Genomic DNA, 24,921 nt, shown 5'->3' with positions numbered 1-24,921 from the left:
TTTATATATTATTTTAAACATATAAATCGTGACAAACAATTACTAAAAAAGTTGTTTTATTGTTCGTAAGCATATACTCTTATGTTTGAAAGGGAAAAAAAATCTATTTCCAGGTGACTTTAATTTTTTGACCAAAATGGAAATAAATGTTGATAAGAATTGAACACCGAGGCATCTTGATAAATTTAAGTGTAATATTAACACCTATAGTGTCAATTTTAACAAATATTGCAGATTTGTGTCCGATTGAAAAAATAAATAAATGTTGTTTGAGCTATGCTACGTTTAGATAAAGTTTAAAATAGTTATTAATTGTGTGAGTGCATGCATTAATATTATGTATCCAATTGGTTTGTGGTAAAAACCATTAGTAAATCTACTTTGCTAATAGATTATATTCTTTGAGAACTAGTCATGCTATTTATTCTACTTATAAATTACTATTACAAATACATAAGTAAATCTTTTCGCTCGAAAAATGTCTGTTTCAATCAATACAAATTGGTTAAATTTGGAGTATAATGAACAAATAAGATAATTTTATGCTCGATTTTTTGACCCAATTGTCAATATACACTGCAACAACCGGGGTTCTCAATTGACACCGTGGGTGTTGTCACATAATTTCACAAACAATTCCAACTTTGTAAAAGATTCATGCATTTGTTTTCACATAGGATAAGACTCAAATAAATGTTTAATATCTTCCAGATTTATTAAAGAAAATATTTTTGTTTTTTTTTACTTCACCTTTCTCTCTTTTTTGCCGTAAACTACCTGTCTCCTCTAAAAAACTTTAACTCCTCTAAAGTCTCTTCTAACTTTCTTGAAGAAATCACCCTGCAATCGACAAATGACTTATTCAGATTCACCCAACGATAAAATGTATTATAACACCCCTTGCAAGTATTCTGCCTGCTCATTGGTTTAGAGCGCGTCACATGACATGTCTTAGTTTTGCTAGACGCCTCGGGAAAATAGAACGCTCCGGGGATCACCTCGGGAGTCATAGTTTTAACCATAGCACTCGAAGCAGTCAATATTTGTTTATTAGCACACGCTTATAACATACTGTAAATCATCTACACAAATTCATGGATATCTAAATTTAGGTGAAGTTTGCGGTAGCACCATGTGAAATTATTTTTTGTACGGACCTCTGGAAGTGACATCCGACATATTGATATCCTGACATAATAATGAAAAGAACCGGTGGTTGACAAATCCACAGCAAACCACAATGTTACCGCAAACAATTACTAATAACACTTCAACCGTGCACAGTTTCAAATCCTACTCATGGAACTAGTTAACAAAATCTCAATTATTTATTTCATTAAATATTCACGACATGTCAAGATTTGTTATAAAACGAAAATGATATAGTCTCCTGAATGAAGAAACAATCTTTAATATATTTATTTTCTAGCACCGTCAGTATAATAAACTTCCCAAAGTCTCATCAAGCGTTCTAACTCAGTCAAGTGGGCCATCGACAAAGGAATTTTATAAAAAAAAACCTCCCGCGTTTCCCCAAGCAGGATTTACTCAAACACGCGTAGTAGCGTGTACCTTTCCTTAAAGACAATGAAAATAAAACTCAAATACTGTCAGCATGTCCTGACATCGGGCCACACACTGGAGGATTTTCAAAAATGACACTAATATCGCTTATGCACAATGACTTTGAATGGTTTAGGAGAGCGCGCAGCCTGTATCTCTGGATTCTGAACGAGGAGCGACTGGTGTTCATTCTCCGGTACTTTGGTGAAGATGTACCTCTGGAAGAGCCAAGCGTAGACAAGATACATAATGGTTTCGCCCTGTGTCTTACCAAGACATTGACGGTGGCCAACGCCGAAAGGCATGAAACTCTGAGAGTGTTTGATGTTGCCATCTTCCTTGATGAAACGCTCTGAAAAATAAACAAGTTGAACAATAAATAATAATGATGAAGATGATCTCAAGATACTGATTGAAACGTCAAATTCTAACAGAATAATAGATTCAGTTTGCGGTAACACCAAGTGTATGTTTTGGATTATAACACCCCTTACAAATATTCTGCCCTTTCATTGGTTTAGAGCGCGTCACATGATATGTCTTAGTTTTACTAGACGGCGGCCGTTTGATAGTGCATCGTTTGCCGTGTGATAGTCCGAAAACTATCACTCGGCGTGCAGTACCAAGACGTCTTTTTACCCACCTCGAACCTAATCAGTGTACGAAGATGATAGATAGTCTGTTGGGGTGTTATAAAACAAATACCGACTCCTTTAACTCGTGCTATGGTTAAAACTCCCGACTTCCTCGGTGATCCCCGGACCGTTCCATTGCGCCTCGGGAAAATAGAACGCTCCGGGGACCACCTCGGGAGTCGTAGTTTTAACCATAGCAGTCAATATTTGTATACTATCTAATGTTGTGTAGATTGTTCTATGTAGTTCTTGTTATTTATTCTTCTATTTCAATTTACTGGCATCATATTATATGAAACAATCTACCTTTAACTGAATATTTTTTGTCTTAGGTTTGGTATTTTCAATAAAACCAAAATGAATGAATGAATGAATGAATGAATGAATGAAATGAATGAACTTCCGCGGAGTGTGTTCTGAATGTGTACCGACGTTTCGACCAGCCTGCCCTATTGGTCGTCAACCTTTCTCACGGGTTCTCACCTGGTTTGAACTGAAAGGGTTCCTCAAAGTTCTTCTCGTCAAAATGGACAGCATACATGTTGTACAACACTGGCGTTCCCACTGGAATCTTGTAACCACCTATAACAAATAAAATAGCAAAGTTTGTTGAGAAAACAAGTCGGAATATAGACGACCTATGTTTACATTCAAACCGCCCTCTGTTGACAAAACACCGTATCTGGCGTCATGTTTCGCCGGGCAAAAAGACGCGTTGTCGTGGTAAGATTGCATACACTTTCAAGCTGGCTGCCAAAACACAGAGGTTTTGCCCGGCGGTATGCGCGCGAATCATGTTATGGTTTTCGAGTGACGTCAGAAGTCACATCGTCTATACAAGTTCGGTTTCAAAAAAGGTGTTAGCGGCAGGTCCCCCTTTTGACGTGGGAGCTTACCATTTTAAGTAGATTGTACAATTATTAGTTTGGGTTGTGGATTTCTGGGTTCCAGTATGAACCACAAACCTTTCTCTATCGACAGAGGGGGTAAATAGCTTTCTGTTCACTTCCCCTGATAATATAAGAACCGGATGTATGTTAAAATGGATTGCCAGCTCTGAAACTGTTGGGCATTATAGTTCCAACGTTGATAAACTAACCTCAATGGTTGGCATGGATGGTGGCTGAATATTATATTAGTATTACATTCAACAGTGGTATTTAACTGACGTTGTGAACCGTTTCAACATTTTCTGCGAAACTGCCAACTAAACACAAATCTCCTATGATTGGTTGCTTAAACAAAGCTGTAAAAAAAAAAACATTGTTAAAACAGCAGCCATCTGTTTGTGTTTTGCATGTAACGGCTTTCCATTGTTTTGCAACCTCGGTTTAAAAAAAAACTCGGGCTGTGACGTTGCACTAAAGAAATGTCTAAAATAGCTATTTTGAAAATTGTTATGACAATACTAAAACACTATGTGGTTTGGGTACATTTCTTTGAATACATGGACATGTACCCTAACCAAAAAGTGCATTTCTATAGAGTCCACCATATCTCAAAAAAGGCTAATAGAAAGGTTTCATGAACTTTGCAACCATTTCCGTTCTTGAAAACTGGACGTTGCATGATGGTACCGCTTCCTTCCTCCGTGACCCCAACAGGAAGTACTTACGGAAATTGACGTCACAGGTTGCCTTCCTGGGAACACCAATGGGAGCAGCAGATGCGAATCTCAGTGCCTCCATGGCAACGGCCTCGATGTACTTCAAGGCGCCCCTGTCGCTCAGCGACGGCATACGGTGATGGCCAACAGCGCCCTCGACGACGTCAGCTACCCTCTCTTGAAGATGGGGGTTTTCAACCATGCAAGCCATTGCCCAGTAGCTGGAATGGGTGGTTCCAATGCCGCCTGTGGGTATAACAAATAATGCTGACATTAAAAATGGCGTCTGTCACACCAAATCTCTAGACAGAATGTTGATAGGGTAAAAATGGATAAGTTGTCACTCGAATTGTGGTGGTTAAGTTATCGGAGTGTGGGTTCGAATGCCAGTCATGACACTTGTGTATAAATTAATGGGTACCTGCGAGTGTAGAGGTGGATATTGTGAATGCAAAAACCTTCAGAGCGCCTCGGCAGCACAGAGCTGTTTACTCCCCAGGGAGCTGAGGACGATTTAAAGGATTGTTATCAGCCCAATGACCACAGGGTACTAATGGAAAACACATTGATACAGTTATTGTAAAATACGAAACATATTATAAGAACTAGTTATTCACATATAACCTAGACCCCAGGTTAATTTCTCTTAGAAAACCGTTTCATGAATAAAATGATTATTGGTGATGCTAAGTTTATGGTATGTTGGGTATTTTTTCATGGTCATTCTTAAAGGCCAAATATCGTCCAAAGGAAAAGGTATATCTGCAGCGGATTTCGACCACACCAAACCTTTTCCAAAGGTCCTTGACACCTTCCGGTCATATGATACCACTCGTTTATAAATAAACACAGGAACAAACTTTTGCTTTATCATTGCTGAGCCAGCTAAAGCCTGCATGTTCTCTCCGGTTATTGACCTATACACATGCCTCAAAACAACCCAAAGCACCCTACATCAATTGCCGTGATGCCCTCTGCTTTTGCTGTGGTGCCCTTTGCAAAGTTTCAGTGAGACCATTTCTATAGAAGTGCACCTGTGCACAGGCCGGATACTTCACGGAGGCGACGAAGGCGGTTGCCTCCATGCCCCCTGGTCATTGCCTTAATCCCCTTGAAATGCTCTGGTAGAAATTTACAAATAGGGTGCCCATTTATAAGAAATTACTTTGGTGCCCTTACTTTTTAAAAACAAAGCAACACTGTTCCCCTTCAAGACCTGTATACTTACTCATAGGGTGCCCTTTACCAAGAAGAAAATGCCTTGGTGCCCTTGCCCTTTCAAAAACGAAGCAACACAGTGCCCCTTCAAGGCCTGTTTATTTACTCATATGTTGCCCTTTACCTAGACGGAAATGCCTTAGTGACCTTGCCCTTTCAAAAAAATGAAGCAGCACAGTGCCCCTTCAAGGCCTGTTTATTTACTCATATGTTGCCCTTTACCTCGACGGAAATGCCTTAGTGACCTTGCCCTTTCAACAAAACGAAGCAACACAGTGCCCCTTCAAGGCCTGTTTATTTACTCATATGTTGCCCTTTACCTAGACGGAAATGCCTTAGTGACCTTGCCCTTTCAACAAAACGAAGCAACACAGTGCCCCTTCAAGGCCTGTTTATTTACTCATATGTTGCCCTTTACCTCGACGGAAATGCCTTAGTGACCTTGCCCTTTCAACAAAACGAAGCAACACAGTGCCCCTTCAAGGCCTGTTTATTTACTCATATGTTGCCCTTTACCTAGACGGAAATGCCTTAGTGACCTTGCCCTTTCAACAAAACGAAGCAACACAGTGCCCCTTCAAGGCCTGTTTATTTACTCATATGTTGCCCTTTACCTAGACGGAAATGCCTTAGTGACCTTGCCCTTTCAACAAAACGAAGCAACACAGTGCCCCTTCAAGGCCTGTTTATTTACTCATATGTTGCCCTTTACCTAGACGGAAATGCCTTAGTGACCTTGCCCTTTACAAAAAAACGAAGCAGCACAGTGCCCCTTCAAGGCCTGTTTATTTACTCATATGTTGCCCTTTACCTGGACGGAAATGCCTTAGTGACCTTGCCCTTTCAAAAACGAAGCAACACAGTGCCCCTTCAAGGCCTGTTTATTTACTCATATGTTGCCCTTTACCTAGACGGAAATGCCTTAGTGACCTTGCCCTTTACAACAAAACGAAGCAGCACAGTGCCCCTTCAAGGCCTGTTTATTTACTCATATGTTGCCCTTTACCTAGACGGAAATGCCTTAGTGACCTTGCCCTTTCAAAAAAACGAAGCAGCACAGTGCCCCTTCAAGGCCTGTTTATTTACTCATATGTTGCCCTTTACCTAGACGGAAATGCCTTAGTGACCTTGCCCTTTCAAAAAAACGAAGCAACACAGTGCCCCTTCAAGGCCTGTTTATTTACTCATATGTTGCCCTTTACCTAGACGGAAATGCCTTAGTGACCTTGCCCTTTCAAAAATACGAAGCAGCACAGTGCCCCTTCAAGGCCTGTTTATTTACTCATAGTGTTGCCCTTTACCTAGACGGAAATGCCTTAGTGCCCTTGCCCTTTCAAAAACGAAGCAACACAGTGCCCCTTCAAGGCCTGTTTATTTACTCATATGTTGCCCTTTACCTAGACGGAAATGCCTTAGTGACCTTGCCCTTTCAACAAAACGAAGCAACACAGTGCCCCTTCAAGGCCTGTTTATTTACTCATATGTTGCCCTTTTCCTAGACGGAAATGCCTTAGTGACCTTGCCCTTTACAACAAAACGAAGCAGCACAGTGCCCCTTCAAGGCCTGTTTATTTACTCATATGTTGCCCTTTACCTAGACGGAAATGCCTTAGTGACCTTGCCCTTTCAACAAAACGAAGCAACACAGTGCCCCTTCAAGGCCTGTTTATTTACTCATATGTTGCCCTTTTCCTAGACGGAAATGCCTTAGTGACCTTGCCCTTTACAACAAAACGAAGCAACACAGTGCCCCTTCAAGGCCTGTTTATTTACTCATATGTTGCCCTTTACCTAGACGGAAATGCCTTAGTGACCTTGCCCTTTCGAAAAAAACGAAGCAGCACAGTGCCCCTTCAAGGACGAAAACTAAGGCCTGTACATTTATACCTACCTCCAACGAGGATGTTTCCAATGGTCTGAGCCAGGTGCGTATCCGAGAAGAAGTCCAGATCGCTCTCGCCGCTATCCTTCGCTTCTTTCTGTGACTTTATCAGCTCATCTATCATGTCTCGGGTGTTCACTGTAATCAATCAAGGGTACGAGGTTGTTAAAAGATCGATCACTATTTTGTTGATTCTATAGAATACAGGTAGTGTTATATAGAACCTATAGATTGGATTTTATCGATATAGTACTGAGATATAAAATGAGAAAAATTATCAAAACATTATTTCGGAAACTGGTTGCCTGTAAATTGTCCCTTGTGACATGGGCCTGTACACCGAGCTAAATCCATTCACATTCGATTGTTCACATGATTTTCCTCGGGGATCGTGAGACATTGTCTGAAAAATTACTCGTGTGCTACCAAAGTGGTCCTGCAACTTGGTGGTTGCCTCCAAGTTGCCTGTAAAAGTTGCCTCGTTTGACAAAGACCTTACGTCTTTTTTCATGCAAGTCGCCTGGCACACAAGGCCTGCCAAGGTGTGGGCCACAATCAAATTCTTTGTTTTTCCAGGGGCCATTGCCACCTACTCCTGGGGCTGAAACAGTGTTCCCCTTCACAGTCCATATACGAATGCAGGCTTAGGTATCATCCACCAGAAGCCTGGCTGGTAGAGCTGAAAGCACTACCTTCCCAACTTCACGAAGCAATCATGGTTAAGTGTCTTGCTTAAGGATACAAGTGTCACGACCGGGACTCGAACCCACACTCTGCTGATCAGAAACACCAGAGCTTGAATCTGGTGCTCTTAAAAGCTAGGCCGTGACACGCCAGATTATAGTCTTCGTGTCTTCAGATTATACTTACTTGGGTCAAAGGTCTCCTTATGACGTTGCACCTCTGCATTAATGAGGCCATTGAACTGGGCACTGACTGCCTTGATGAATTTCTTCTCTTTTCTTGAGACGTGTTTCATGAAGGCAAATACATCCACAGCCATGCGTTTACCAATCACAAGCATCGCTACATCACCAGGAATCAATCTCATCATCTGCTCGTGTATGTCGTCATTTCTGATTGGATGAAAATGTTTAAGTGAAAAGTTAATAAATCTGCATAAAGTTCTCTAAACCCTTATGTTATTCGAAAATCTGAAAGTCTTTGTGAAATGGGAAACTTCTGAGTAGGCACCAAGGCAAAGAGCAGGGCAACGGAGGACATGACCTCTTTGTAATTCCAGGCATGCTGGAATGATGTGAAGGCTCCATTAAAGAAAAGAGCTAGAATAAAACATCCTTTTCATCTGACAACTAACACCAGTTATTTTCATGTTATTCCTTTCTAAATATAGAACTTAAGGGGCAGTGCTGCCTGGAAGATCTGGGCCCAATTTTATAGAGCTGCTTAAGCACAAAATAAGCTTACCAGAATAAGGTTACCAGCCAAAATACCAAGTCACATGTACAATTTGTGACTGGCATCCTACTCACTAGTGCTAAGCAGAGATTTTTAAAGCAGTATTTTCTGCTTAATTAGCTCTATAAAAATGGGCCATGATGGCAGCAAACGAGAATGTTGTGAGATGTGCCCAATCATGGCCAAGCATTTCAAAAGTAGTCGATGACACTCAAAAGAAGCAGAACTTAGTGTTTAAGAATTACCGATTAAGAGAACAGCAGACCTCAAAGGTGAACAAACCTGTGAAATTTTGAACTTAATCGGTCGTCGAAGTTGCGAGATAATAATGGAAGAAAAAACACCCTTGTCACACGAAGTTGTGTGCTTTCAGATGCTTGATTCCGAGACCTCAAATTCTAAACTTGAGGTCTCGAAATCAAATTCGTGGAAAATTACTTCTTTCTCGAAAACTACGTTTCTTCAGAGGGGGCCGTTTCTCACAATGTTTTATACTATCAACAGCTCTCCAAGTAAGTACAGTTTTTATGCCAACAATTATTTTGAGTAATTACCAATAGTGTCAAGTGTCTTTAATAACAACTGATTAAGAAAAATACTCAAAGGTTCAACTTACTCGTAACCGAATGATATATGGGTGAGGATACCGAGTATGGCGATATCAATTACTGTGGTTGCGTAGACCTCCTGGCCAAGACGCGCATCTAGATATTTCTCCAGTTCACCGAGACGTTCGTGTGCGATGGCTTCAAGTCTATTGCCTCCTGTAAAACTCCTAAACGTCATGAGAAGAAAAAGGAACCAGATAAGTTGAAGTCAACTTATCAACTCTGATTTCAACTCGACATTTATGTCTATAATGCAAATAAGCTACTCGAGATGACTCAAATCAAACTAATGGTACTTTCAAAAGAACAAGAATAACAATTTGAAACGATAACTATATGTTTCTTATGTGCCGAGTAGAATATTGTCTTTACTAGTAGGATTCGAACCCCTACACTCGTTACTGCAAGTCCTGGGATGGATTTCACAAAGGTAGTCCTAACTTAGGACTAGTCCTAGGCAATGCTAAGAGATAGGACTGGTCCTAAGTTAGGAACAGTAACTCATCCTAACTTAGGACTGGTCCTATCTCTTAGCATTGCCTAGGACTAGTCCTAAGTTAGGACTACCTTTGTGAAATCCACCCCCACTGCAGTCTTACCACCGAACCAAGGTGACCACTTTAAAGATATACATATAAAACTGGATTTAAAAATGATAATTAAAATGTTTCTTGTTATCTGAGGATAATGTCTTTATTGGTATGATTCGAACCCTTAAATTCTGGATTGCAAGTACTTCAGTCTAACCACTGGACCTAGGTGACCACTTTCAAAAAATAATAGAATAAAACTTAGTTAAGAATGATAACTTGTGTTTCTTTCAGTCTAATATTAAATTGTCTTTATTGGTAGGATTCGAATCCATACACTCATGATTGCAAGTCCTGCAGTCTAACCACTGGACCACGGCGACCACTTTCAAACAAACTAAAATAAAACTGAATTTAGAACGATAACTAAAATGTTTCTTGATAGTCTGAGATTGTCTTTGTTCTCACCTTAAAGACGAGGAGAAGAATTTTCGATGATGAACCCACTCCGGTGAGTAATCGGTGAAGGAAATGTCTTTAAAATTCTCAGAGAGCGCGTCGGCTGGTGGTGAAAATAACACACATTTATTCATGTTAGCTCCGCCATTTTGTTGAATTATGAAGCAAGTTCGCCATAAACAAATCATTGATAACAGTCTTTATGGTTCCCGACACACCAGTTTCTCATTACTTCCAGAACACCGCTCGTTCCGTAAATACGTGTGCGATCTTGAATATGCAAGAGCGCACTGCAAGAGCGTATGGGTGATAATAAGCTTGCCCCACGCCCCCCCCCCCCGACCTAGTTTCATTTTCAACCACCCTGATATAGGAGGAACCAGGTCAGGTCAGAGACTCTGATGGCACAGTCACCATGAAAACAAATCTGTAGAAAAAGACTGACGCTACTAGTTTGATGAAATGAAATAGTTGACCTGGGGTGGAATTCACAAAGAGTTAAGATTAGTGTTATCTCGAGTTCGGACGAGTTACTCGTCCTAACTTAGGACTAGCCACACGTTTTGTTCATCACCTAGGACTAGTCCTAAGTTAGGACTAGTCTTAACTCGTTGAGAAATCGACCCCAGCTCTTGCCGCAGCTGCTGGTCTTACCGAAAATTAATGAATCTTGCGGGCTTAATGAAACAGAATGATCTCATATGACAAATGAATGCCAAACTGGTGAAATTTAATAACTCCTTTTGACTGTGAATGCTGATTCAACGGAGCGTTCATTTTGAAACGAAATTGAACGAACAAGGTGTTAAAATGGGTGAATTCTTGTTGAAATCGGTCGGGAAAACCTGTAATAAATAATCCCACATTGATATGTATACTCATAGGTGACTTATTTATGTAAATAGTAGACATTTTTTATTGATGACAAAGCGGTGGCGTCCGTTCCTTTACTTATGTTTACTCATTTTTGACCGTTGTTTGTTATGCGGACAGCGATGACTGTAGTGTATTCAAGGAAATGTTTGAATAGCTTTTAAACTACTGTGTGTGCCCATATTCAATAAAAGAAAACACAACCACCGTGGTAAAAGCCTGAACCCTTTTGTTAAGATGTCACACAACACATCCTTTAACCTTGACACCAATAATATTCGTTGGTGAGATTTTGCGATATGCAAGTTTTTTCTTTTAAAGGATTCGGGTACTTTTTCAAAATGTCCACAGATTTACATTAAAATTTCAGGGTTTGAAGATAATGATATTGGAAAGCTTCCCTTCAAATATTACTAACTAAGGTTGTGCAGTTTTTGAGAAATGGGTAAAACAAGTCACAAAATAGTTTTGGTCTCATGAGACCAAAACTATTTTAGCATGTAAAATCCCCTTAACCAGTTATGATATTATACCAAAACCATATCATAACTGGTCAATACGTTTTTACATGCTAAAACTGAGACGCAAATTAGTACTTTTACTCATTTCTCAAAAACTACAGCACCAGTAAGGGAAGCTTTCTACTATCATAATCTTCAAACTGTGTAAGTTTAATGTCAATCTGTGGACGTTGTGTTTTTTGTTAGGAAAAAGTACATACACCCTTTAATAGCTATCCACTTATGAACGAACACGGCCTTGTGGACACAAGGCGCTGGACAATGTCGGTAAAACAGTATTGTCAAAGACCACTGAGTATTCTCACTTAGTGGTTCCCAGCATATGCATAACATAACAAAATGTGGCAAATTTCTGAATGGACCCTTAATTTAAATCAATGTAAATTGAAATCTGAAATCTCTACTCGGTAGTCGTTCAGTAAACCATCGTAGGACTGTAATATGGAGGTATGGGTAGCACTTTAAAGGCAGTGGACACTATTGGTAATTACTCAAAATAATTTTTAGCATGAAACCTTTCTTGGTGACGAGTAATGGGGAGAGGTTGGTGGTATAAAACATTGAGAAAAACGGCTCCCTCTGAAGGGCCATAGTTTATGAGAAAGAAGTAATTTTCCACGAATTTGATTTCGAGACCTCAAATTTAGAACTTGGGGTCTCGAAATCAACCATCTAAACGCACACAACTTCGTGTGACAAGGGTGTTTTTTTCTTTCATTATCATCTCGCAAGTTCGAAGACCGATTGATCTCAAGTTTTCACAGGTTTGTTATTTAATGCATATGTTGAGATACACCGACTGTGAAGGCTAGTCTTTGACAATTACCAATAGTGTCCACTGCCTTTAATGGGCACTGGACACTATTTGAATTACTCAAAATACATGTTAGCATAAAATCTTACTTTGTAACGAGCAACGAAGAGCTGTTGTTAATATAAAACATTGTGAGAAACGGCTTCATCTGAAGTTATTTGTTTTTTTTGAGAAAGAGGTTACTTCTCACTCAAACAATAAAATAGTTTAGGCCTAAAGCCTTTTGAGGCATCTGAAAAGAAGCGAATTTGTGCAAACAGGGTGTTTTTATTTCATCATCTCTTGCAATTTCGAGTCAATTTTTACAGGTTTGTTATTTTATGCATTATGTTATACATGTTGAGATACTGTACATCAAGTGGGAAGACTGGTCTTTGACAATTACCATAGGTGTCCAGTGCCTTTAAAAAATAAATATAAAAACTGCATGAGCTGTTCCTGTATCATTCACTACTTCCTCAGATTGTCAATCTCAACAATGGGTGACATTCCAACACTACTGTGTGCCCATAGAGCAAGGGTGTGATCATGCAGAGCTATGGTGTGACATACGACAGTGACATAAAGGACTATAAACTTAATCCAATACATCGCAGTTTAAACAACAGACAAAAGGGCTCTTCCACCCCAGATAGATAAACCCCAATCGCCATCAATTTGTTTAAAGCATGGAGATTTAAAGGCACTGCAGCCGATTTCACGAAACTCTAGGATTAATCCTAACTCGAGTTCGGACGAGTAACCCGTCCTAACTTAGGATGAGTTCAATGCGTCCTACGTATTTGGATACGGAACTGATCCCGTCCTAAGTCATAAGATTAATCCTAAGTTAGGAAGAGTTTGGTGAAATCGACGGCTGGACACCTTTGGTAATCTTCAAATTTCCCACTTGGTGTATATTCCAACATAAAATGCATAAAATAACATACCTTTGAACGTTAGGCTCAATAGGTCATCTTAGTTGCACGAGTAATGAAAGAAAAAATAACCTTGATGCACAACACTTCAGATTCAGAGGGCTTAAAATGGCTTCAACTGAAGTCTTTCGTTATTTGAGTGAGAATTATTACCTCTTTGGCAAAAAACTACTTTACTTCAGAAGGAGTTACCAAGTAAGTTTTTTATGCTAACAATTCTTTTGAGTTTGTCAATAGTGTACAGTGCATTTAAACCTTGAGTGGATGGAGGGGCTGGAGTAGGCAAAACATAATCTACAGGAAATAAACCATGGCCTCCCCATAAACTGTCCATTTGTTGAAATGCTCAATCAAGGAAATGTCTCGATTCGCATGGAAAGTGTTTTGAAGGTCAACCTGTGACATTCCGCATCTTTTGAAGCGAATCTTTTTAGTATTAAATACATGGTAAAAAACACAAAAAAAACATAAATTGTCTTTGAAATATAGAAGTCATAGTCAAGAAAACTGTATTCGAAACCTTACAAAAACACGAAACAGCGTATTTTGGTTCGAGAAATCTGTATTCGAAACCTTGCAAAAAACACGAACAAACTAGTTTTGGTTCAAGAAAACTGTATTCGAAACCTTACAAAAAAACACGCAACGGTTCATTTTGGTTCCTAACTTTATTGGTTGTAACTTACAACCAACGTTAAGAACAATTGAAAGCTTGCGTGCATGGTTTTAACCGTTTCTCTTGGCTCACACAACGGTTTCACACCAAAACATCCCATGCTTACTATTTCATGATTGGGCCTATGTATATGGTTTGATGACACAAAAAAGAAAAACACTGTCTGCGAGACTGCCTTCATGTTGGTAAGCTCTACAAATCCTGGATAATACCTTTTAAGAAAAGGAGTGCGGAAACTCCTTGAAAGTTTACTAGGGCTATGAATGCGGAAATCTCACTTGATTTCATGGATGTGGTTGATGACAAAAAACACTCTGAGAGACCTGGACTAATTTTGTCAGCTTTACAAATACTTTTAAAATGCGGAAACTCACTCCAATAGAGCCAGAATACGGAAAACTCTCTTGAATTAATGTACGCCTATCGGTGGATGACAAAATTAAGAACAGTATCTGCTCTAGAATTCATGTAAAATAATACCTTTAAAGGCACTGGACACCTTTGGTAATTTTCTCAAAATAATTATCAACATAAAAAGTTACTTGGTAACGAGTAATGAAGAGCTGTTGCGTTGGTGGTAAAAACATTGTGATGAAACGGCTCCCTCTGAAACTTAGTTTTGAAGGTTATTTCTCACTCAAATAAAAATACCTAAGGCTTGAAGCCCTTTAAAGCCTCTGAAAGCCCACAATATGCAAAAAGGATGTTTTATCTCAATATTCTGTTGACAAATTGAGCCAAAATGTTGGAACCCACTAAGTGAGAACACTTGTCTTTGACAATTACCAAAAGTGTCCGGGGCCGACTTTCACATAGAGCTAAGATTGATCTTATAACTGCAAATCAATCGTAGTTGCTAAGTAAAGTGTGATGTCACAATACAAGAAATCACTATGGGATGAGTTTTATTGCTTTGTGAAATCGGCCTCTGTGCCTAAACTCACTTGAAAAGATCTAACATGCTTTTAAAAACTTACTTGAGTAGAGCATAGGCCTGCCGGCAAACTCCTCGCTAAAATCTAAGAAGGCTTCTCTGATTGTTTCTGTTGAGTTCAGTACTAGAAACCATTCATCACCAAGCTTCAAGGAGTAGATGTCGCCATGCTTCTTGGCTAGCTCTGTACATGTTACGTAAGGTGTGTCGGTGCTGGCCAAAACTGTTGACGCAAAACAAACAGTTGAATGAATGAAGATGTTGATATGTGCAAAATATAATACAACACTCTTGATACTGTCTTGATACTTGATGAAGTAATCCCTTTATCAGCTGGTAAAAGCTAAACTGGTATGATGTGCCGTGCAAGACGCCGTAATAAAAGTGAAGAACCAGACAAATTGAACATTATATATACACTGTGCATTGGAGGGAGAAACTAGAGGAATCTGTAGAAGTATAATTTGAGAGTAAAGGTTATAAGGTAGGGTCATAGATTCGTAAGTACTCCAATAATTAATGACCATAAAAACTTTCTTGATGACCATAACAAAGTACAGCAGCTGTTTATATTGTAAACTATTTTGTTCGGACAATTTTTCACCCAAAAACTTTTGAATCTGAAAGCGTTTCATGCATGAATCGTGTGAAAAGACTGCGACAGTTTTTTTGCTCAGCAGAAATTTGTACAGAATGACCTTTGTTGTAATATTTTATTTTTAAGTTTACCTGTAGAACACCATTATGTTGATCACAACTTTGTATGACCATATACCTCCAAGTGAAGTTAGATTTATTTTCTATAATCAAAAAGCAATTTGGAAAAGGTTGATTGACCATGGACTGATTGTATTATTGCCTCAGTAGTTATCCACAATTCCAATAAAGTTCGGGCTCTTTTCTCAACAAATGTCATGGTTCATGTCCCCCCTTTAGTAAATTTGTTCTTTGTTTAACCCACAATTATTTCATTTCCCGAGTCAAAATTTTGACTCCTCAAAATGGCCGACCGTGTTAGTTCGTGACGCAAAACGGAAAACCGTACAATGTCGAGGCATAATTGCTTTTCAAAAGACCAACTCGCCCGATCCAAGGCAACGAGTTCCTTTCTGAAAGATGTAGTCTTGCTGCAAGACGATAGTTATGTGCGCGGCGAGTAGGAGCTAGCTGGGGATCGCGATAGTTGAGTGATAGTGTAAATAGCAACGCCTTGCACCAAGACTACATTTTTCAAAACGTAGTAGGAACGAGTTCGGTGTGATTGGGGTATTTATAGACCTTTATCACGGTGTGGCCATCTTGATTTTACTCCATTGTAACCAAACTGAGGCTGGACGAAATAATAGCCTGGTGCCATGTCTGCGCAATGAATGTTAGCATTCATTACTGTAACATGTATATGGAAACAGGGAACATGACCAAGATGGTGACAGCGTGGTAAAAGATTTTAGAAAGAGTTTGGTGAACTCGACGGCTGGACTTACTTGGGATGTTTCCAAGGAGAGGTACCCTGTGGGGTCCTCCTGGAAAGTTAGCAAGTCTCCTGTGATGATGATGGTGCCGATGATGCTGATGCTGATGGGTCATCGAGATGACCACAGCAATCAGACAGATTGTGCTGAAGACAAGAGCAAGGGTTGTTCCGGACAACACTGTTGCTCCGGCCATGGCGGCCGTTGCCGCCGCTGTTACGATGACCATGGTTTATAGATCCGCTTTCTTTAAACAACTTCCTGATATAATGAGAACAACCGTGAAGTTAATAAAAAATCCAATAAAAGTTTTAAGACACTGGGGTGGATTTCACAAAGAGTTAGGACTAGTCTTATCTCGAGTTCGGACCAGTTACTCGTCCTAACTTAGGACTATCCATGCAATATATCTCCTAGTACTAGTCCTAACTCTTTGTGAAATCGACCCCTGGACACCTTTGGCGCTTGTCAAAAACCAGCATTCTCACCTTGTGCGTCCCAACGTTGCATAAAATAACAAACCCGTGGAAATGTTTGCTCAATTAGTCATCGAATATGCATAATAAGAGAATGATGAAAGAAAAAACACCCTTGTAGTACAAGTTTACGTGCTTTCAGATGCGTAATAAAGGTCTTCAGCTGAAGTCTTTTATTATTTTGAGTGAGAAATTACCTCTTTCTTAAAGACCAAGTTACTTCAGAGGGAGTCGTTTCCAACAACAGGTTGTATCAACAGCTCTCCATTTTATCGTAAGATTTTATGCTCAAATTATTTTGAGGAATTGCCAATGATGTTAGTGCCTTTATAAAGTAGTAGTCCCGGCTGGTTTTCTAACTCCGCACAGGTAGTAATTAAAAGGCACGACAATTCTTTTCAGAACTTAGAAGTCTCCCAAATTCAGAAAATCTACTCGGCTGTTGTATAGTGAGTAGTAATAGAGAAAACAGTTCCCTATGGAACAAACTCCACCTGGCAAATAGATACACACAAGGCGTTACCGCAAACCAATTATAAGCCGTATATGCATATGTTGGGATACACCAAGTGAGAATACCGGTCTTTGACACCAAAGGTGTCAAGGCCTTTAAATCTACCAGGAAACAGCTAAAATACGAGGACTTGCGAGTAGTTTAATCAGTGTTCATTTATAGCTGGGGAAAAAAAAAGTAAACGGTAGGATGTAGGATGGAGGGTTACGATTATCACAACAAGTGTCCATTACTCTAAAAAAATAATTATACTGACTGGTCTTCTTAACAGCAACCCCAATTGCTTACCAGCCGAAGCACATCGAGCCACCACCGAGGCGTGGAGATAACAGAACTAGCTCTTGCGTCAACTATTCCAAGTATGTCACGAACTGTCATAAAATATCTTGCCTTTTATTGGGAAAGAAGCTCGCTATACAGTGACAAACCTCACCTGCTGTGTTCCTGTGTTTCTTTTGTTTACATTAAAAGGTAACGGTCTTCTAGATTGCTTGCTACCAGGTGTGGTTATAGGGGCCAATATTTGACCCCCCCCCCCCCCAAATGGGAGGGGGGGCTCAGTTTTTTGCCAAACATCTAAGATGTCATTTACAACGAAGGTTTACGCTTGGTTATCACTCTTAAAGGCAGTGGACACTATTGGTAATTGTCAAAGACTAGCCTTCACAGTTGGTGTATCTCAACATACATGCATAAAATAACAAACCTGTGAAAATTTGAGCTCAATCGGTCATCGAAGTTGTGAGATATTAATGAAAGAAAAAACACCCTTGTCACACGAAGTTGTGTGCGTTTAGCTGGTTGATTTCGAGACCTCAAGTTCTAAATCTGAGGTCTCGAAATCAAATTCGTGAAAAATCACTTCTTTCTCGAAAACTATGGCACTTCAGAGGGAGCCGTTTCTCACAATGTTTGTTACCATCAACCTCTCCCCATTACTCGTCACCAAGAAAGATTCTATGCTAATAATTATTTTGAGTAATTACCAATAGTGTCCACTGCCTTTACATGAATGGCTTTAAAAAAATTACTTGAATTGTTAGAAGTACCGCAGCTTTCGAAAGAGAGCATTATTCTTGAGAATTATTTCACTTCCAAGTATGTTGATAATGTTGAAAAGTTTGTTTTTATTATAAATTCTTCCAAGAAATTTAAACTTCTCGGTGTCTTGAAAGATTGACAGCAGGGGAGTCAGGCCATCAAACCAAAGGCAACTACAAAACTTAAGAGCGTCTTAAGACATAAGTTTTTTATAAAGATATTGATCTAAGATCTCAGATCGAACCTCGAGGAAACATTTTTCACACTTTCCAAATCCTAGCAAAATGTCTCCGTGTAAAAGTTTTTGGGGAAGATTTCCGTCCACCACCTTTTCACCCACTTTTACCAAAATGAATATCTCAATAAGGTAAATTAGATACTACATAACGAATGAAAAACTGGTGGCAGGATACGGAAACTTTTCCGTCTATGGTTGTACCACGGTTTTTAGTATCAAGGTCTTACACAGACATCCCAGTATGCATTGATGTCACAGGTGTCAACTTTTGGTGGTACACGAAGTACCTTGCAAGCCTTGTGCATTCCTCGATGTCCTTCAGTTAGGGTTTATGCCCTATGGTGGTCTCACAATGTATTACCGCACAGTAATCCAGTAATGGGTTCTTTGGTATTACCATGGTATTACGGTATAATATTACACAGCGCTAACTTCCATTGCTGTTGTGTGTGTGCTCGAGGTATTAGAACAGTGTACTTATTCCTCAATTATGCATCAATGACAAGCCAAATAATGACATTATAATAACTTGTGTATTATTACAATATTTAAAACAATTTCATACTCACAACAGCCATGTACTACAAATAATTTGAAAACAAACTAAGTCGGTGTTGATGTACATATGTATGGCGAGTGTGAGATCATCGAAGTACGATCGCGCGTAGTAGACCTATCTAATCCTCTACCTTTTATTCGTTCCACCATAGTAAGATTTATAATGACTCCACTTGTTGGATAACTTTCCGTATGGCGCCACCACTTTTACCCTCATTTTTACAAAAAGGGATATCTCTTTGAGGTAAATTAGATACTATATTATTTCATATCGAATGAAAAAGTGGTGGCGCCATACGGAAACGTTTCCATTAGTGTATTCGAAATCATTGAAGAAGTATAATCACAAAGACGCATTGATTAACCAACTTTTCACCATTCTACCTCCATGTTACAACTAAAACATAACACCACAATCATTGGTCCTATTGTGAAAAAGGGGCGGCATCTTTTTCCTGCATGTCCAGTGTAACATTAAAAATAAAATGGGCCTACATGCATGGGCTTTGTTTTCATTCATCACTATAACCATGGAGGTATAGACAGGCAACATTCATGAACATTCCTATAAACATAATTCACAAAAGAATTCCAAGTAAAGTAGCTGTTTACTTACAGTTTTAATCTTGAAATTCACACAGAGAGTGGTAGATTTCTGTAACTGCTATCTTACGCGAAGTGTAGCTGTATGGCTGTATGCCCGGTTCAGTTTCAGCTGGAAGCTTTTATACGATTTTGGTGTACACGGTGAAATACTCGCTGTCTGAACCATGTGCCTTGCATGTAGCGGATTCGCTGTGTTGTTTTTAGGGAAACCACGCTTCGGTGACCCGTAGGTGGAGAATGCTGTAATGTGCATCGTGGGGGGGGGGGGGGGGGGGGGGTGACATGAGACGGATTTGGTTTTGAATGAAACATACACAATGTGTTCATTTCAATGAATGTTACAGGATACACTGTCTCATGGTTTCATCATGTTTATTTTAAAGTCACTTGACACCTTTGATAATTCTGTCAAAAACTAGTACTCTCATCACGTCTTCAAACATATGCATAAAACAACAACTCTTTGTAATGTTGACCAATTTCAATGGTTAATTTGATCCACGTTTTTTTTTTTCAGAACAAAAGAACATGAAATAAAACAATACAATAAGTTTAGCAAAAAAAAACATAATTCTGCAAATATTTTGTAAGGAGGTGACTTTGTAAGGGTTGACTTTGTAAAGGGGTGACTTTATCAGGGGGCAACTTTGTCAGGGTGACATTGTAACGGGGTGACTTTGTAAGGGGTGACTTTTTAAGGAGGTGACTTTGTAAGGGGTGACTTTGTCAGGGGTGATTTTTTAAGGAGGTGACTTTGTAAGGGGTGACTTTGTCAGGGATGATATTGTAAGGGGTGACTTTGTAAGGGGTGACTTTGTAAGGGGGTGACTTTTTAAGGGGGTGACTTTGTAAGGGGGTGACATTGTAACGGGATGACTTTGTAAGAGGGTGACTTTGTAAGGGGGGGAGACTTTGTAAGGGGGTGACATTGTAACGTGGATGACTTTGTCAGGGGTGACTTTTTAAGGAGGTGGCTTTGTAAGGGGTGACTTTGTCAGGGATGATAGTGTAAGGGGTGACTTTGTAAGGGGGTGACTTTTTAAGTGGGTGTTTTTGTAAGGGGTGACATTGTAACGGGATGACTTTGCACGGGGTGACTTTGTAAGAGGGTGACTTTGTAAGGGGGGGGTGACTTTGTAAGGGGTGACATTGTAACGGGGATGACTTTGTAAGGGATGACTTTTTAAGGAGGTGGCTTTGTAAGGGGTGACTTTGCACGGGTGACTTTGTAAGGGGGTGACTTTTTAATGTAAGGGCCGGCGACTTTGTCAGGGATGATATTGTAAGGGGTGACTTTGTAAGGGGGTGACTTTTTAAGGGGGTGACTTTTTAAGGGGGTGACCTTTTAAGGGGTGACATTGTAATTAACGGGGATGACTTTGCACGGGGTGACTTTGTAAGAGGGTGACTTTGTAAGGGGGTGACTTTGTCAGGGTGATTAGGCGTCCCTTCCACTCTTTCAAGGGGGAGGTGCATATCTGGGTACGATGAAGTATTCGTGTGAGAAGCCTGTACGGCATGGGGCCCGCTGAAGGGCCCGGGAAAATTCTGCATTTTAGATGCTCTGTGGTGCAATCTTGGGCCAATTTCGAGGGGGGACATTTGATATAGTGTCCCCACCCTTCAAAAAGTTGTGTCATCATTTGCCCTCATGATTAATGCTCGTCAGGCATCTGGTCTTACAAAGTTCAATACTTGGGCTTCAGGATAAAGGTGGTCATAAAGATGTGGGGGGGGGGGACATTTGATAATGTGTCCCCCGCCCTCCAAAAGATGGGGGGGGGGACATGTCCCCCTGCCCCCCCCCCCCCCCGATTGACGCCCATGGTTTTGTGATTATTGTTATCACAATTGACTAGCCACGGAATTAAATTTCAATAAATATACTATGTTTACTTAACGTTCTTGAAATAAAAAACCGTTACTCATCATTTCCAAATAACCACACGCCACAGGAAATTGTCTGAGTTTATATTTCACATAATTTGTTTCGTACTAATGGTTCAAGTTAATGTGCCTCCATTTTTCGGGTCAATGCCGATGCCACCAAGCTACCGGAGTGAAGTTCAACAAGCAAACTCCCGGCAAACAATCAAACATCCATCCGGCCCTTACTGAAATCATACGGATCTAAGCTTCTTCATGGCATCCGGGTTTCATGTTCAGTTTCAATTCGTGGCATCTACAGAAATAGAGTTCACCGTTATTTCAGAGAATTCGATGGCCCAGGAAGTGAGGGTGTTTCTTTTAGAGGCATCATGCCTTAAAGGCACTGTACACGTTTGGTAATTACTCAAAATATGTATCAGCCTAAAAACTTACTTGGTACCGAACATTGTGAGTAAAGGACTCCCTCTGAAATGACGTAGTTTTCCACGAATTTGATTTCGAGATCTCAGATTTAGAACTTGAAATCTCGAAATCAAGCATCTGAAAGCACACAACTTCGTGTGACCATGGTGCGACAAGGGTGTTTTTTTTCTTTCATTAATATCTGGCAACTTCGACGACCGATTGAGCTAAAATTTTCACAGGTTTGTTATTTTATGCATATGTTGAGATACACCAACTGTTAAGACTAGTCTTTGACAATTACCAATAGTGTCCAGTGTCTTCAAACATGTTTTTTGTCCTTACAAATCCGAAAAGCTTAACCCATACCAAACCGCAACTTTTATTATAGGGACTTTCCCTGCATAGTTTCTCTTCGTTGATCAAATTGAAACCAACACGGAGGTCAAATTAATTGATAATATTCAGGGAAGTACAACTATATAATAATCAGCAAGACGGGTTAGAAAGTAAAGTTTGAACCACTCCGGGGGGGGGGGGGGGGGGGGCTATTTTGTTGTCAAAAACGACTTTGCAATGATTTGGTAAAAGAGCAGGCCAATTTCATGATAACGTAATCTGACGGAAAGAGCCAATCACAGCGGCAGGGGGAAAAAAACTATTGCAATGAAGTTTTGAGGGAAAAAAAGGGGGGGGGGTTCGATTTCTAAAGCGATAACGGACGAAATTTTAAACCGGTGAATTAAAGAGGTTGGTGTATCCATTATATCCGACACCTATAGGAACAGAGGTGACGCAGGTTGACCATTGTACCACAAAGTGTAAACATGTTTCAAATAACATAAACAGAAGTTACAAGTTCTGCAATTTACGTCTTGTTTACAAGCTGAGTGTCTCGATTTATGTGAGACCTCTTGATCTTAAATCGAGGGTTTAAGATGGTCCTTCGCTCGGCACTTGAACTTGCAGGTTTGTTTTTTTAATTTGAATTTGTTTGAAGAAGAATGGTAACCGGAAGGTATATATATACGTTTGTACCAGTTTTATCTCCGAAAATAATTGAAATGAAGAAACGAAAACATTTCTCAGGTTGTAATGACTCCAATGGGAGACTTTCTGGGACGATAGAGGGCAGCAGACTTACCGGGTAAATCCATTGTTCTCAGAATTATGCGCATGTTCAGAACTACGTAAACAATGGAAATTTACCCGGTATGTCTGCTGCCATCTAGCGTTGGAAAGTCTCCTATTACGGATGAGTCTTCCTTAAATCGAGGGTTTTTCGCCATCAACATCAACTTGAAGGTTGTTTTAATTACTGTAGGAATTGTGCATTCCAAGCCCCATCTTCACCATTGTACCAATCAACAGTAGTCAACAAACATACGTTTTCAACCGGATTTTAAATTGTTTTGATTGTTCAGCCTGTCACTTAAAAACCTCTGGAAAGACTGTTCCATAACTTAAAGGCAGTGGACACTATTGGTAATTGTCAAAGACTAGCCTTCACAGTTGGTGTATCTCAACATATGCATAAAATAACAAACCTGTGAAAATTTGAGCTCAATCGGTCATCGAACTTGCGAGATAATAATGAAAGAAAAAACACCCTGTCACACGAAGTTGTGTGCGTTTAGATGGTTGAGTTCGAGACCTCAAGTTCTAAATCTGAGGTCTCGAAATCAAATTCGTGGAAAATTACTTCTTTCTCGAAAACTATGGCACTTCAGAGGGAGCCATTTCTCACAATGTTTTATACTATCAACCTCTCCCCACGCATTACTCGTCACCAAGAAAGGTTCTATTGCTAATAATTATTTTGAGTAATTACCAATAGTGTCCACTGCCTTTAATAAATCAACAGTAGTCAATAAACATAATGTTTTCAACCGGGTTTTTAATTCTTTTGATTGTTCAGCCTGAACAATCTCAGGACAGACTGTTTCATAACTAAACTGTTGCGAATTGGAAAGAGCGGGTCCAAGATACTACTTGGTTTTGATAACTGATGGGGGAGTCGGAGAAGGGATTTATGAGAAGATCGCAAGGATAATACAAACATTTGCAACAAAGTGTGAGGGCACGCGGAACCTTCCGGTGACATCATCAGCGCAAACTATAAAAGCGAAAGTTTTGTATGTGTGTATTGTCCACCTGTGAAAGTGATTTGGAAGTAATTGACAAAAGCACTCGCCGCGGCTGGTTGACCCTATCAAGGTCATGAAGTAGGCGTCCGCTGGTAACCCCGGTAACCATGTATTGTAAGGGGGTGATGTATGACGTAGTTTCACCCGTCTGGTACAACAAGAAGTATTATGACCACCGTGACGTGGGTTGCGTCACAAAACTGCAATTATTTAGAAAGTGATTTAAAAAAAAAAAAAAAAAATTGTCATTTAAGCATCTTTATATACAAACACCGGATGGTTTTATCCTTACATGCCACAACACCAGGTCATCGGATATGGTCAAAGTGACGCAATGGTGACACGTCATGTCTGCTAGCAACATTAATTTCTTTTTTACGCCAGACACATAACGGTTATAATTCTAGTGATATAGCTATTCATGACAATACACGAGAGTTTAGGAATTAACGGTAGCTGATTCAGTTGCGGGTACAACTGGTGCCGTAACTTTTTGATAATATTTAATAGGGGTGCACTAGGGGTGCACCATTTTTTTCTATAAGGGCCACTTCTGGTCAAGTGTCCGGTAACTTTTCCAGCACACCCGTTTTCAACGACTTAACAAAAACGTTTTACTATTTTCTATAATCTGGCGTTAGTGTGAAACCAAGTACATTGCCTGCGTGCTAAAAAAATAGTTTAAAAACATTATCACTTACCCCAACTGTACAGATTTCAAATTGGCGGAAGGGGGGGGGGGCAAAAGGGGGGGGGGGGCACGGACCAATTTTTGTCCCAAGTGCCTTCACTTGGTAAACCATATAATATGCAAATCTCTTTACACACACCAGACAAAAATGTTATTTACACATGGTTGTACCCGCAAGTTTTTTTTAGTTGTACTTATTTTCCACAAAGCTTCAAAAAACACTTGCACGAG

The 24,921-nt window shown here is 39.8% G+C and overlaps 1 protein-coding gene across 1 annotated transcript; it reads right to left on the bottom strand.

The window, feature by feature from the left end:
- Positions 1–977: 977 nt before the first annotated feature.
- LOC117304046 (steroid 17-alpha-hydroxylase/17,20 lyase-like) lies at positions 978–19,742 on the bottom strand. The gene is made up of 10 exons (XM_033788525.1): positions 19,571–19,742; positions 16,140–16,388; positions 14,699–14,878; positions 9,930–10,023; positions 8,940–9,098; positions 7,775–7,980; positions 6,914–7,042; positions 3,814–4,050; positions 2,682–2,780; positions 978–1,915 (listed from the first exon to the last, which is right to left on the bottom strand). Exons 2-10 carry the CDS (start codon positions 16,354–16,356, stop codon positions 1,662–1,664), a joined length of 1,575 nt encoding a protein of 524 aa, XP_033644416.1. The 5' UTR covers positions 16,357–16,388; positions 19,571–19,742; the 3' UTR covers positions 978–1,661.
- Between the last annotated feature and the right edge of the window lie 5,179 nt (positions 19,743–24,921).

Source organism: Asterias rubens, chromosome 20, assembly GCF_902459465.1.
Source record: "Asterias rubens chromosome 20, eAstRub1.3, whole genome shotgun sequence".
Lineage (NCBI taxonomy): Eukaryota > Metazoa > Echinodermata > Asteroidea > Forcipulatida > Asteriidae > Asterias > Asterias rubens.
The sequence above is the reverse complement of the archived record's forward strand: the minus strand, read 5'-3'. Positions and strand labels throughout refer to the sequence as shown.